The sequence below is a fragment of the Mobula hypostoma genome, chromosome 5 (genome assembly GCF_963921235.1).
Source record: "Mobula hypostoma chromosome 5, sMobHyp1.1, whole genome shotgun sequence".
NCBI classification, from domain to species: Eukaryota; Metazoa; Chordata; class Chondrichthyes; order Myliobatiformes; family Myliobatidae; genus Mobula; species Mobula hypostoma.
The window spans coordinates 74,332,943-74,348,005 of NC_086101.1; the positions used below are offsets into that span (position 1 = coordinate 74,332,943).

The 15,063-nt window shown below is 42.0% G+C and overlaps 1 protein-coding gene across 2 annotated transcripts in view; it reads right to left on the reverse strand.

Moving 5' to 3' along the window:
- Positions 1 to 295: 295 nt before the first annotated feature.
- The window catches only part of nifk (nucleolar protein interacting with the FHA domain of MKI67), a 30,957-nt gene continuing 16,189 nt past the window's right edge, over positions 296 to 15,063 (reverse strand). For both annotated transcript variants that reach the window (XM_063047531.1, XM_063047530.1), the window contains exons 4-6: positions 14,383 to 14,594; positions 12,224 to 12,289; positions 296 to 831 (exon numbers count right to left, since the gene is read on the reverse strand). In XM_063047531.1, coding sequence (XP_062903601.1) covers positions 628 to 831; positions 12,224 to 12,289; positions 14,383 to 14,594 — 482 coding nt within the window. In that variant the 3' untranslated portion in view covers positions 296 to 627. The remainder of the gene's footprint in view (positions 832 to 12,223; positions 12,290 to 14,382; positions 14,595 to 15,063) is intronic.

The following is a 15,063-nucleotide window of genomic DNA, read 5'->3' on the forward strand; positions in this document are numbered from 1 at the left end:
ACAAGTACTCTGAAAATATATTTATGTTCAGGTTCAAGTAGTCTGTCAAAGGAAAAAAATTGAGGAAGCAAGATTTTCAAAAAATAATTGTCCAGTGTTACTGCAGCACACCACTGGTCACATACTTGGCTTTCTTAGCTAAGGCATCGAACATAAAAACCAGCAAGTCCTACAGCTATATGTAAAGGATTAAGTAAAATCATACATATACTTTCTTCAAATACCAATATTTTACTATGCTTGCGGTTGAAATCTGTTCAATTTTAAAAAGATACCAAGTTCCAAAAAGTCTCTTTAGTTAAGGAATTTTTATTGAAAATTTGTTTACATATATGTATTCAAATAATTTTGAGTGGGAGAAATACATTTATTTTGAGTTGATCACTGTACAAAATATTTAAGCTGCCTGAATTTCGGGAGATGATGTATAAAATTAAATTAAAACAAAGCTTAAAATGTAGAATCTTTAACTTTCCAAGCACAACTAGTCATACAGCAAAGGCACCTTAAAGAGCTGCCTTCATGTTTCATCAAAAATTTTAGTAGCATTTTCTACAAAATAAAGGCATCAATGTTCCCAATTCATTGTTGTTAGGCTTCTCCGGATTCTTTGTTCACAAATTCCTTTCATTTGCCTGGAATTTTTCTTTTCATCTTCATTTTCTTTGTTTTTTTCACTTTTTCAGCTAAAGAAACTAATGATTCAGTTTGCTTTTTGGAAGTCTTTTCAGAGGGTGGTACTTTGAATGTGATTTCATCATCTGTATCATTGAGACCTTTACAATTCTGGCGTTGCTTCAGAACAGCAGGTGTGCATACAGGAGTTACATCCTGGAAAAAAAATCAGAAAGGCATTAGATTAAAACAAAATATTTCTGAGATGTCACATTGAGATGCTGTAGCTCCATAACACTTCCAATGCTCATCATTAACTGCAATTCTCCGGTCTTGGCAACATTGCTAATTGCCCTCTGCTTTCTTTCCATCTTTCCAGTGCATCTTTTCCTGCTTGTTATTGAGTGGTGGGGTAAAGATACATCTCTACCAAAGGAAGTATAAGAGGCTCCTTCCCTCTACTAGCCTGCAGGTCACCCTTGGGCAAGATGTAGCTCTCACCCTCCCCCTCACCCCCCCATCCCCAGGATCACATGAAGCGATGGGAGCAGGTGGTGGATGGTCGAATGAGGAGCTGGTGCATATCTCAAGCTCTGATTGTGCAACTACTAATGACAGGTAGATAATCTTGATAATGTCTGGGGTCACCTGTCTTGTAAAGACACTACCCAGAAGAAGGCAATGGCAAACCACTTCTGTAGAAAAATTTGCCAAGAACAATCACGGTCATGGAGAAATGGAAGACCATGAACAACCCTGTCATATGACATGGCACATAATGATGATGAATGTGGTAAGAACTCTATAGTATTCTAAGTGTGACTATTTTTTCACATTTCACAACAGTAAGCAGCATTTATCATCAAAAACAATATCCTGCCCCCCCACTCTCATCTCACTATTACCATCAGGCAGGAACAACAGAAGCCTTAACTCCCAACACCACTAGGTTCAGGAATGTTAATACCCTCCAACCATCAGGATTCTGAACTGGCGTGGATAGCCTTATTCACCACTACTCTGACCTACAGTCTCACTTTTACCGACTCTTTACAACTCATGTTCTCAGTAACATTTTGTTCTTGCACAGTTTTCTTTTGCCCATTAGTGATTCTCAGTCTTTGTTTATGTAGTTTTTAAATAAAATTCTGTTGTATTTCTTTTTCCTTGTTAATACTGGGAAGAAAGTGAATCTCAGGGTAGTATTTAGTAACGTACATATACTTTGAGAATAAATTTACTTTAAGCTTTTCCTTTTATATTCCAAACCTTAGCCAATAAAGGTTAGTGTCCTGCAGCCTTCATGACTCACTTGTTTGCCTGTCCCATTATGTTTTGGGATTTATGGATATGCATTTTAAGGTCCCACTGTTCTGCTGTATTTCTCAATATCCTGCAACCTATTGTCTTCTCTTGCCTTGATTATCCTCCCAAATGCATTACCTCATTCTTCTCCAGACTGAATTCCATTTGCTCACTGGAGTAGTCCATTGATAATTTACTGCAGTCTACAGACTGTTTCCTTAGTGAGCATGACAATATCTGGCTAAGAGTGAGGTGAAGCACAAGGTATCATTTGATGCACAGAATTAAAAAGGCAGGTCATGCTGGAACTGTGTGAATCACTAAACTATAAGGAAGACAATGATAGTACTAGACATGTAGGAGGTGGAGAATTATAGTTGTCAGGTATTGATTAGGCTGGAGCTTGCTTTATTTTTATTTATTCAGAGATACTGCACAGAATAGGTCTGTCCAACCCACTGAGCCGCACCACCCAGATATATCCGATTTAACCCTAGCCTAATCACGTAACAATTTACGAGTATTTAACCTACTAGCCGGTATGCCATTGGACTGTGGGGTGAAACCTGAACACCCAGAGGAAAACAAACACATTCCATGGGGAGGACGTACAAGTCCCTCACAGAGGACGCTGGGATTACACTCTGATACCCCAAGGTATCATAACATTGTGCTAATTGCTACACTATCACAGCGCCTTTGGAGTGAAGGAGGTTAAGACAGCTTTAATTGAGTTGTATAAAATGATGAGAGATTAAGTGTGAACAGGAGTCACTTATTTTCTTTAGTAGAGGAATCAAGACTGAGGTTGAGTAAAGGTTTTATCACTCCTGTGAGTAGTGGGGTTATAGAATAGTATTCGATAGGGGAATGGAAGAAACCAGTCACTTACATAGAAAACATAGAAAATAGGTGCAGGAGTAGGCCATTCGGCCCTTCGAGCCTGCACCGCCATTTATTATGATCATGGCTGATCATCCAACTCAGAACCCCGCCCCAGCCTTCCCTCCATACCCCCTGACCCCTGTAGCCACAAGGGCTATATCTAACTCCCTCTTAAACATAGCCAATGAACTGGCCTCAACAGTTTCCTGTGGCAGAGAGTTCCATGGATTCACCACTCTCTGTGTGAAGAAGTTTTTCCTAATCTCGGTCCTAAAAGGCTTCCCCTCTATCCTCAAACTGTGACCCCTCGTTCTGGACTTCCCCAACATCGGGAACAATCTTCCTGCATCTAGCCTGTCCAATCCCTTTAGGATCTTATACGTTTCAATCAGATCCCCCCTCAACCTTCTGAATTCCAACGAGTACAAGCCCAGTTCATCCAGTCTTTCTTCATATGAAAGTCCTGCCATCCCAGGAATCAATCTGGTGAACCTTCTTTGTACTCCCTCTATGGCAAAGATGTCTTTCCTCAGATTAGGGGACCAAAACTGCACACAATACTCCAGGTGTGGTCTCACCAAGGCCTTGTACAACTGCAGTAGTACCTCCCTGCTCCTGTACTCGAATCCTCTCGCTATAAATGCCAGCATACCATTTGCCTTTTTCACCGCCTGCTGTACCTGCATGCCCACTTTCAATGATTGGTGTATAATGACACCCAGGTCTCGTTGCACCTCCCCTTTTCCTAATCGGCCACCATTCAGATAATGATCTGTTTTCCTATTTTTGCCACCAAAGTGGATAACTTCACATTTATCCACATTAAATTGCATCTGCCATGAGTTTGCCCACTCACCCAACCTATCCGAGTCACCCTGCATCCTCCTCACTGCTAACACTGCCACCCAGCTTCGTGTCATCCGCAAACTTGGAGATGCTGCATTTAATTCCCTCATCCAAGTCGTAAACAACTGGGATCCCAGCACTGAGCCTTGCGGTACTCCACTAGTCACCGCCTGCCATTCTGAAAAGGTCCCATTTATTCCCACTCTTTGCTTCCTGTCTGCTAACCAATTCTCCACCCACACCAATACCTTACCCCCAATACCGTGTGCTTTAAGTTTGCACACTAATCTCCTGTGTGGGACCTTGTCAAAAGCCTTTTGAAAATCCAAATATACCACATCCACTGGTTCTCCCCTATCCACTCTACTAGTTACATCCTCAAAAAAATTCTATGAGATTCGTCAGACATGATTTTCCTTTCACAAATCCATGCTGACTTTGTCCGATCATTTCACCGCTTTCCAAATGTGCTGTTATCACATCCTTGATAACTGACTCCAGCAGTTTCACCACCACCGATGTTAGGCTAACCAGTCTATAATTCCCCGGTTTCTCTCTCCCTCCTTTTTTAAAAAGTGGGGTTACATTAGCCACCCTCCAATCCTCAGGAACTAATCCAGAATCTAACGAGTTTTGAAAAATTATCACTAATGCATCCACTATTTCTTGGGCTACTTCCTTAAGCACTCTAGGATGCAGACCATCTGGCCCTGGGGATTTATCTGCCTTCAATCCCTTCAATTTACCTAACACCACTTCCCTACTAACATGTATTTCACTCAGTTCCTCCATCTCACTGGACCCTCTGTCCCTTACTATTTCTGGAAGATTATTTATGTCCTCCTTAGTGAAGACAGAACCAAAGTAATTATTCAATTGGTCTGCCATGTCCTTGCTCCCCATAATCAATTCACCTGTTTCTGTCTGCAGGGGACCTACATTTGTCTTTACCAGTCTTTTCCTTTTTACATATCTATAAAAGCTTTTACAGTCCGTTTTTATGTTCCCCGCCAGTTTTCTCTCATAATCTTTTTTCCCCTTCCTAATTAAGCCCTTTGTCCTCCTCTGCTGAACTCTGAATTTCTCCCAGTCCTCAGGTGAGCCACTTTCTCTGGCTAATTTGTATGCTACTTCTTTGGAATTGATACTATCCCTAATTTCTCTTGTCAGCCACGGGTGCACTACCTTCCTTGATTTATTCTTTTGCCAAACTGGGATGAACAATTGTTGTAGTTCATCCATGCAACCTTTAAATGCTTGCCATTGCATATCCACCGTCAATCCTTTAAGTGTCATTTGCCAGTCTATCTTAGCTAATTCACGTCTCATACCTTCAAAGTTACCCCTCTTTAAGTTCAGAACCTTTGTTTCTGAATTAACTATCTCTCTCTCCATATTGATGAAGAATTCCACCATATTATGGTCACTCTTACCCAAGGGGCCTCTCACGACAAGATCGCTAATTAACCCTTCCTCATTGCTCAAAACCCAGTCCAGAATAGCCTGCTCTCTAGCTGGTTCCTCGACATGTTGGTTCAAAAAACCATCCCGCATACATTCCAAGAAATTCTCTTCCTCAGCACCTTTACCAATTTGGTTCACCCAATCTACATGTAGATTGAAGTCACCCATTATAACTGCTGTTCCTTTATTGCACACATTTCTAATTTCCTGTTTAATACCATCTCCGACCTCACTACTACTGTTAGGTGGCCTGTACACAACTCCCACCAGCGTCTTCTGCCCCTTAGTGTTACGCAGCTCTACCCATATCGATTCCACATCTTCCTGGCTTATGTCCTTCCTTTCTATTGCGTTAATCTCTTCTTTAACCAGCAACGCCACCCCACCTCCCCTTCCTTCATGTCTATCCCTCCTGAATATTGAATATCCCTGAACGTTGAGCTCCCATCCCTGGTCATCCTGGAGCCATGTCTCTGTGATCCCAACTATATCATAATCATTAATAACAATCTGCACTTTCAATTCATCCACCTTATTACGAATGCTCCTTGCATTGACACATAAAGCCTTCAGGCGCTCTTTTACAACTCTCTTAGCCCTTATACAATTATGTTGAAAAGTGGCCCTTTTTGATGCTTGCCCTGGATTTGTCGGCCTGCCACTTTTACTTTTCTCCTTTGTACTTTTTGCTTCTACGATCACTTTACACCCCTCTGTCTCTCTGCACTGGTTCCCATCCCTCTGTTGTGAACTAACCTCCTCACGCCTAGCCTCTTTAATTTGACTCCCACCCCTCAACCATTCTAGTTTAAAGTCACCTCAGTAGCCCCCGCTAATCTCCCTGCCAGGATATTGGTCCCCCTAGGATTCAAGTGTAACCCGTCCTTTTTGTACAGGTCACGCCTGTGCCAAAAGAGGTCCCAATGATCCAAAAACTTGAATCCCTGCCCCCTGCTCCAATCCCTCAGCCACGCATTTATCCTCCACCTCATCGCATTCCTACTCTCACTGTCGCATGGCACAGGCAGTAATCCTGAGATTACTACCTTTGCAGTCCTTTTTCTCAACTCCCTTCCTAGCTCCCTATATTCTCCTTTCAGGACCTCATCCCTTTTCCTACCTATGTCATTGGTACCTATATGTACCACGACCTCTGGCTCCTCACCCTCCCACTTCAGGATATCTTGGACACGATCAGAAATATCCCGGACCCTGGCACCAGGGAGGCAAACTACCATCCGGGTCTCTGGACTACGTCCACAGAATCGCCTATCTGACCCCCTTACTATCGAGTCCCCTATCACAACTGCCCTCCTCTTCCTTGCCCTACCCTTCTGAGCTACAGGGCCGGACTCTGTGCCGGAGGCACGGCCACTGTCGCTTCTCCCAGGTAAGCTGTCCCCCCCAACAGTACTCAAACAGGAGTACCTGTTGTTAAGGGGCACAGCCACCGGGGTACTCCCCATCACCTGACTTTTCCCCTTCCCCCTCCTAACCGTGACCCACTTGTCTGCCTCCCGTGGCCCCGGCGTGACCACCTGCCCTCCACTCCTCTCTATCACCTCCTCGCTCTCCCTGACCAGACGAAGGTCATTGAGCTGCAGCTCCAGTTCCGTAACGCGGTCCCTTAGGAGCTGCATCTTGATGCACCTGGCGCAGATGTAGACGTCTGGGAGGCTTGGAGACTCCAGGGCCTCCCACATCCGACACCGAGAACAGCAAACTGCCCTCACAGTCATAATGCCCCTCTCCTCAAATAGCAACAGAAAATGAATGTCAAACCTTCCTCGCCTCGCCCGCTTCCGCCTAAGCCCGTTGAGCCGAAGCCCTTAAGTCTTCACTCTGCTCCCGGCTCACTCCGCAGCCCGCAAACTACGCTGCCCGCTCTATGAGGCTTTGTTCCTTTTAAATCTGCCGCGCTGCACTGCCCGACGTCACACGCCTGCGCAGTCCCGCCTCTCAGAAAGCCGTTGGAGAAAAAAAATAACGAAAATTTCAAAAATCTCTTTCTCGGCACTCCCACTCAGACTCTCAGACTCCTTCTTCGAATCAAACCCAAAGCAGGATGTCTGCCCTTTTAAATCTGCCGCGCTGCACTGCCCGACGTCACACGCCTGCGCAGTCCCGCCTCTCAGAAAGCCGTTGGAGAAAAAAAATAACGAAAATTTCAAAAATCTCTTTCTCGGCACTCCCACTCAGACTCTCAGACTCCTTCTTCGAATCAAACCCGAAGCAGGATGTCTGCCCTTTTAAATCTGCCATGCTGCACTGCCCGACGTCACACGCCTGCGCAGTCCCGCCTCTCAGAAAGCCGTTGGAGAAAAAAAATAACGAAAATTTCAAAAATCTCTTTCTCGGCACTCCCACTCAGACTCTCAGACTCCTTCTTCGAATTTACAAAAGGACTCAGATGACCCAAGAACCAAAACTACGAGACTTCCACAATGGCCTTTTTTGGCACCTTAGATTTCACTGATTCTACCAAACCTTTGATCAATGTTGATAAGAATATAAACCATGTTCACAATTAGTTATAATCATAGAGTACTACAGCACAGAACAGGCCCTTCCGCCCATCCAGCCCTTATCAAACTATTAGTCTGCCCAGTTCCATTGATCTGCACCTAGACCATTGGCCTTCATACCCCCCCATACATATACTTACTCTCATCTCTCTTAAATGTTGAAATCAAACCCACCACTTGTGCTGGCAGCTCATTCCACATTCTTACCACCCTCTGAGTGAAGAAGTTCCCCCTAAACGTTTCACCTTTCACCCTTAAGCCACGACTTCCAGTTCTAGTCTCACCCAACCTCAGTGGAAAAAGTCTGCCTGCATTTAAGCTATCTATATTCCTCATAATTTTACATACCGTACCCTATCAAATCTCCCATTCATGGTGATTCAAAGATAGGCATAATTATTGGAGGTTATGACTGGACTCTCACTCTCTACAGCTGAGACCCCTGGAGTATGAAGGTGCAACGGAGCACTGGGCATGACATTGAAATAAAATTAGGTGAATATGCAGCAGAGCACAAAGTATAAGGAGAAAAAGAAAATAACAACAGTCATGTTGGGTTCTCTCTCACCAGAACTGCTGCCAAATCATCAACCTGAAACATTAAATTTGTTTGTCTCCACTGATACTGCATCACCTGCAGAGTATTTTCAGCATTTTATAATTTTATAAAAAAATCTAGCATTGCTTTTGTACTATGAAGAAGAGGTCAAATGGAAAATGCACATAATCACAGGAGTTATAATCCACATAGTTACAGGAGTTATACAGCACAGAAACAGACACTTTGGTCCAACTGGTCCATGCTGACCGAGATGCCCCATCCAAGCTAATCCCATTTGTCAGTGTCTGGCCATAACCTGATAATCCTTTCCAATCTGTATACAGTACTGTGCAAAAGTCTTAGGCACATATATATAGATAGGGTGCTGAAGACTTTTGCACAGTACTGCACTAATGTTATGTATTGCACTGTACTGCTGTCGCAAAAAAAAACAAATTTCATGAAATATGTGAGTGATGATAAACCTGATTCTGATATGGGTCTCTATTGTGGACTGAGAGTGGGAAGGGGAAGGGGACAAGGAAAGAGGAATCATGGCTGGAAGAGATGGGGGGGGGAGGGGGAGTGGGAAGCACTTGGAGACATTCTGTAATGATCAATAAACCAATTGTTTGGAATCAACTGACCCTGTCTGGTGTTTCAGGGCTGGGTAACTTTGCACCTGCAACAACTCTCCCACCCCGGCACTCCTTCTCTGTCACCCGTCCCACATCTTCCATGACCCCCCCAATGCTCCATCCTTGCCATTCCCAACATCCTTTACTCCCACCAGATTTACAAACTCGCTCTAGGCTCCACATTGACAAATACAGTACTGTGCAAAAGTCTTAGGCACCGAGCTATACTTACCTGCCTAAGATGTATGTACGGTACTGTAGCTTCTCAAATTATCTTTAAAAAGTTGCTACTGCACTGCCTCAAACACCTCCTCTGGTTGTTCATTCTACATCGGCACAAACCTTTGTGTTAAACAAAAAGTTGACTCCCCAACTCAGGGAACAGAATTGAGTGCACTCACCCAATCTATGCTCCTCATGACTGAAACACTTCTAAGATAACCTTTAAGTCTTTAACCCACTAAGGATTAACATCTTAGCCTATCCAACTTTTCCCTATAACACAGCCCCTCAAGTTGTGGCAGCATTCTCACAACTTTTTCTATTTTCTTTCAGTTGAATACATCTTTTCTATAGTTGGGCGACCAAAACTAAACACAATACCCCAAATGTGGCCACATTAGTATCCTGTACAACATCACCATGACTTACTAACCTTTATACTCAGGACCAATGAAGGCCAGCATGCCAAAAGTCTTCTTCACCACCTTGTCCACCTGTGAACTCGCTCTGAGTGAACCATGTACTTGTATTCCAAGGTTCCTCTGTTCTATAATACTCCCCAGTGCCTCACCATTCACTGTGAAAGCCCAACATGAATTAGACTTTTCAAAAACAACACCAATGCTGACATGAATTAAACTCCATTTGCCATTCTTCAGTCCAAATACTCAGCTGATCAAGATCCCTCTGCAATTGTTGATACTCTTCACTGACCCTATTCCACTTCTTTTAGTGTTATCAGTATATTCTGATGCAGATAACTGATATAGATTATAAGCAACAATAGATCCTTGAGGCACTCAACTAGTCATGGGCTTCCTATCTGAGAACCAACTTCCAGCATCTGCTTTCTACCATCAAGCCCAATTGGGCATCCAATTAGCCAACTCTCCCTGGATTCCATGTGATCTAACCTTGCAGAGCAATGTATTGTGTGGAACCTTATCAATAGCCTTACTGAAGTCCATATAAACCATATCTACCGTTCCGTCCTCATCAACCTTCCTGGTTACCTCATCAAAAAAATTCATCAAGTTAATACAACACGATCTCCCATGTACAAAATCATGTGGACTCCCCCCCCCTCCAGATGCATGTACATTTATCCTTCAGAATCCACACCCCCCCAGTAACTCCAAATGCTAGACAATATTTCTCAGGTGTTTCTTTATCATGCCTGTCTTAGTTAATGGTACAGCATTCACAATCTTCCAGTTTACTGCCACCTCACCTGTGGCTCATGATGATGCAAGTACCTCAGCCAGGGCTCTTGTAATTTCTTCACTAGCTTCCCACAGAATTCTTGGATATACCTGGTCAGGCCCTGGAGATCTGCCCAGCTTTGCTTGTACCTTTTAAGACAGTTAGCACCTCCTCTACTGTAATCTGGACTATCCTCAAAACCTCCCCATTTACTTTTCCTAGTTGCAAAGTCTTCATATCTTTCTCCATGGTAAAATAAGAGATTTATTCATTAAGGCCCTTGCCCATTTTCTGCAAATCCACATAAAGATGCCCCCTTTGGTCTTTCAGGGGCCTTATTCTCTCTCAAATTACTCGTTTTTCTCTTAATATATCAATAAATTCTCTATGTACTTTCCCTAGTCTTCTCTGCCAAAGTTATCTCATGCCCACTTTTTGTGCCATCCTCCCCTGGATTTCCTCCTGGAGTATGCTGCAGCATCCCCAGTGCATGCAGATTCATATTTAAACCAAGGTATGAGAAATAACTCTTCTAACTAGACATAGTTGGAAAACTAATAATCTTGCTAAAATAAAAGCAGAGAACAATGGAAATACTCAGTTGGTCCTGCCACATCTGTGAGAAAAGAAACAGTTAACGCTTCATATCGAAGACCCTTCTACCGTGGAAATGGGCCAATATCTAATCAAAGATAAGAGAAAGGACTGCCAGCAATGTTCTATTCTGCTCTTTGACAGGATTTCCCTCTCTCTTTTGTTTGTTTACACTCAGTGGTAGTACAGAAACATTAGTTTTGTTTCCTTACCACAGAAGCTGCCTGACATGCGAGTATTACCTGCAATTTCCTCATTTTATTTCAGATTTCCAGCATGTACAATTTCTTTGAATTTCAATACAGCGTAAATATTTACTAATGAGCGTAATGTCAAGTAAAGGGTCAAAGAAATGATGAACAGCCTGGTTGTAATCATGGTTAAAAGTTGCAACTGCTGACTTAACAACAATTACTTAGATTAGTGTATTTTTTGTTTGAAAATCACTAGGACACAAATGAACAAATTGAAGGTTATGAAAGGTCATGAGTAAGGGATCTTTGTTTAGATACCTTTATATGGTTAATAACATATCTTTACTGTGCAGACATTGTGCCTTTTATTCTTTACAGATCTTGCCAGTAACCTGTCAGCTGCTGCTCCTGAAATCTGACAGACTGGCTGTTGTTCTGGATGAGTGGAGAAGGATGGAAGGACCACTACTTGTGTTCTATGATTGTAAGAAATGGAGGAGAAACTGCAGTGGCAAGTACTTCGACTTTCACTTCAGCACCCTGAGCAAAACCTTAATCATGAATGACATATGTACCAGGAGAGCAATCTGAGCAGTTTTAATGGTGTTTCAGTGAGATCATGATGCGAGGAAAGGTGATGAAGTCAGTAGCTATGTTCCTAATTCAGACATTGCTTTTTGCACTCTCCCAGTCTGCGCCTTCCACTGAAATATCAGCCTTTTTGTTTCACTTTCCACAGATGCTGGGTGACCCACTGAATGTTTCCAGCATTTTCTGTTTACTTTAATCTCAGATTTTCAACCTCTATAGTTCTCCGTGTACCTAACTTTTTCCCTCGTATTAGGTGGATGGGACATTCCATCTGATTTTGAAAGCTGAGCATTCCCTATTTGAATCTGTCAGCTAGAATTCTAACTTAATAGTGATCAACAGTGAGATTCCTCAGACTTGTTGAGAAAGGGATCACTTGAGCTTAGATATTAAGAATCAGTATTTGTTTAGCAGGATGTCTGGAGGAAGAGGACTCATGCCAATTAATGGGCATCAGGCACTGGGGTTCTTTACTGATTTTTATTAAATCTCTCATGAAAAATGTAATCATGACAGTGGCAGGATCTAATATGATGTATCCAACTATTACAATCCATTATAAAGGCAGTGTGCACAGAAATCAAATACATTTCAGTTTACCTGGCTGTTCACTGTATCGTTCAATTTTTTAGGAAATCTTTTTTTCTTTCGAGGCATCGTTGCAGCCTGAAGGGTAAGAAATGAAGTCATTCTCGTTCAGTATTCAACTCAATATTGCTCAGCAATAAGCACAATAACTTAAAGAATACTGCAGCTCTTTTTATTTGAATAATTTCCCATTGAGATATCTCAGAAAATGGAAATCTTTATATGTAAGTTCCATGACTGATGATCTTATCTGCAAGTATTTTGGATGAATATATTCAAATCCGTACACAAATCTTTTCCATTATGACCCAAGTTATAAAATTAAAAAAAGATTCCATTCAAGAATACACCACAGTAGCCATATAAATGAAACACTGAAAACTTGCTGCAGTCTACAATTGGTTTAACGTTAACATTATGAGAAGCTAATGGTATGTGGATCTGCGTCCATTCCAAAGTATCCAAATTTAATTTCTATACCAATGCACACACAACATTGTAGAGAGGGATCACCAAACCAAAAGCAGAACTATCAAAACTGTCAGGCAACAATTTGACTAATCTAATGATAGGATTCAATTACAGTTGCAAGAAAAAGATTGTGAACCTTTTGCAATTACCTAGTTTTCTGCATTAATTACTCATAAAATGTGGTCTGATCTTCATCTAAGTACACAATAATAAACAAACACAATCTGCCTAAATGACTAACACACAAACTTGCACTTCTCATCAACACTGAGTACACCATTGAAACAATCAGTCCAGGTTCAAAAAAAAATATGAACCTTTGGGGTAATGCCTTCTACAAATTTATTTGGAGTCACGTGTTTCAATCAATGAGATGAGATTGTGGGTTGTAGAGGTGCCCTGCCCCATATATGAGACACACAAAGTCAGGTTACTGACAGAGTCTGCTCTTTTCCAGAAAGATCTGTGTATGTGCATCATGCCTCAACCAAAACAGCTTTCAGAGAACCTTAGAAGAATTGTAGAGATGCACGAAGCTGGAAAAGGCTACAAAAGCATTTTTAAAGACCTGAATGTTCATCAGTCCACAGTAAAAGAAATTGTCGACAGATGGAGGAAATTCAGTATTGTTGCTGATCTCCCTAGGAGGGGGCATCCTGCAAAGATCATACCAAGAATACAACGTGCAATGCTGAAGGAGATGAAAAATGAACCCAAGGATAAGAGCAAAAGACCTGCAGAAATCTCTGGAACTCGCTAAAGTCTCTGTTCATGATAGGAGACCACGGAGGAGACCACTGCTCTCCAAAAAAAAAACATCTTGCTGCACGTCTCAAGTTTGCAAAGGACCTCCTGGATGTTCCACAACTCTTCTGGGGCAATGTTCTGTGGGCAGATGAGACAAAAGTTGAACTTTTTGGCAAAAATGCACACCACTATGCCTGGAGGAAAAAGGACACTGCATATCAACACCAAAACCTCATCCCAACAATGAAGCATTGTGGAAGGAGCATCATGGTTTGGGGCTGCTTTGCTTCCTCAGGGCCTGGACAGCTTGCTATCGTTGAGGGAACAATGAATTCAAAATTCTATCAATACATTTTACAGGAGAATGTCAGGGTAGCACAGCATCACCTGAAGCTTAATAAAAGTTGGATGATGCAACAAGACAATGATCTGAAACACAAGAGAATATCAACTACAGAATGGTTTAAAAAGAGAAAAATTCATTTTCGAATGGCCAAGTCAGAGTCCAGACCTTAACCCAATTGAGATGCTGTGGCATGATCTGAAACGGGCTGTTCATGCAAGGTATCCCAGAAATATTGATGAACTGGAACAGTTTTGTATGGAAGAATGACCTAAAATTCCTCCTCGTCATTATGCAAGTCTGATCAGCAGCTACAGGAAACATTTGGCAGATGTTATTGCTGCTAAAGAGGTTCTATCACTTATTAAATATACTTTTTCCAGCCTGGACTGTGAATGATTAAACAATGTATTCAATAAAGACATGAAAAGTATAGTTGTTTGTGTGTTATTAGTTCAAGCAGATTGTGGTTGTCTATTATGGTGACTTAGGTGAAGTTTAGACCATTTTTCATAAGTAATTAGCACAGAAAATGAGGTAATTGCAAAGGGTTCAATAAACTTTTTCTTGCAGCTGTATGTGGATGACTAACCACATGGAGTAAACTTACAAAACCAGGAAAATCATAATCAATTCCTTTCTTCGCGAGCCTTCTTCGTAACCGTCCTTCTTTCTCAAGAAGTCTCTGTGACATAATTTTTTCTTCTTTCCAGTTTCGCTTCTTGTTGTAACGAGCAACTGCTGGGTTGGTAGGCTTCTTAAAAAATCTGTTACAACCTTTGAAAAGTTGTGGGTGCACTTTTTCTGGTGGGACAACCTGACCTAAGTGGAAAAAGAAGCATTACTAAGTGTGTTCATTATATCTCTGGACGAAAGGGAATCTTTCTTTTATGTAGCACTTTGGTAAAGATAAAACATTAGAAAGAAAGATGTGCAATCTGTTTCAGAGACTCTTGATGAACTTGCTTTGCCTGTTACCTCTGATGACAAAGTCAGCAGATACATGGAAACACCATCACCTACAGATTATCTTCAAAGCCTAACACCATCTTGACTCCATATATTATTGCTTATTGCCCATCATTACTGTGCTAAAACATCAAGGTTTCCCCGTTAATTGGGCCATCAGTTAATCAGGGCAGCTGCTTATTTGGGACAACTCTTAAAGAAAAAAAAATAATTGAGAAAATAGCAGGGGTTCCCTTTGGTTATTTGTGACACTATGCTGCTTAACCGGGGGAGGAGACTGTTGCTGAACAGTTTCTAACTAATGTCAGAAGCACATGCTTGT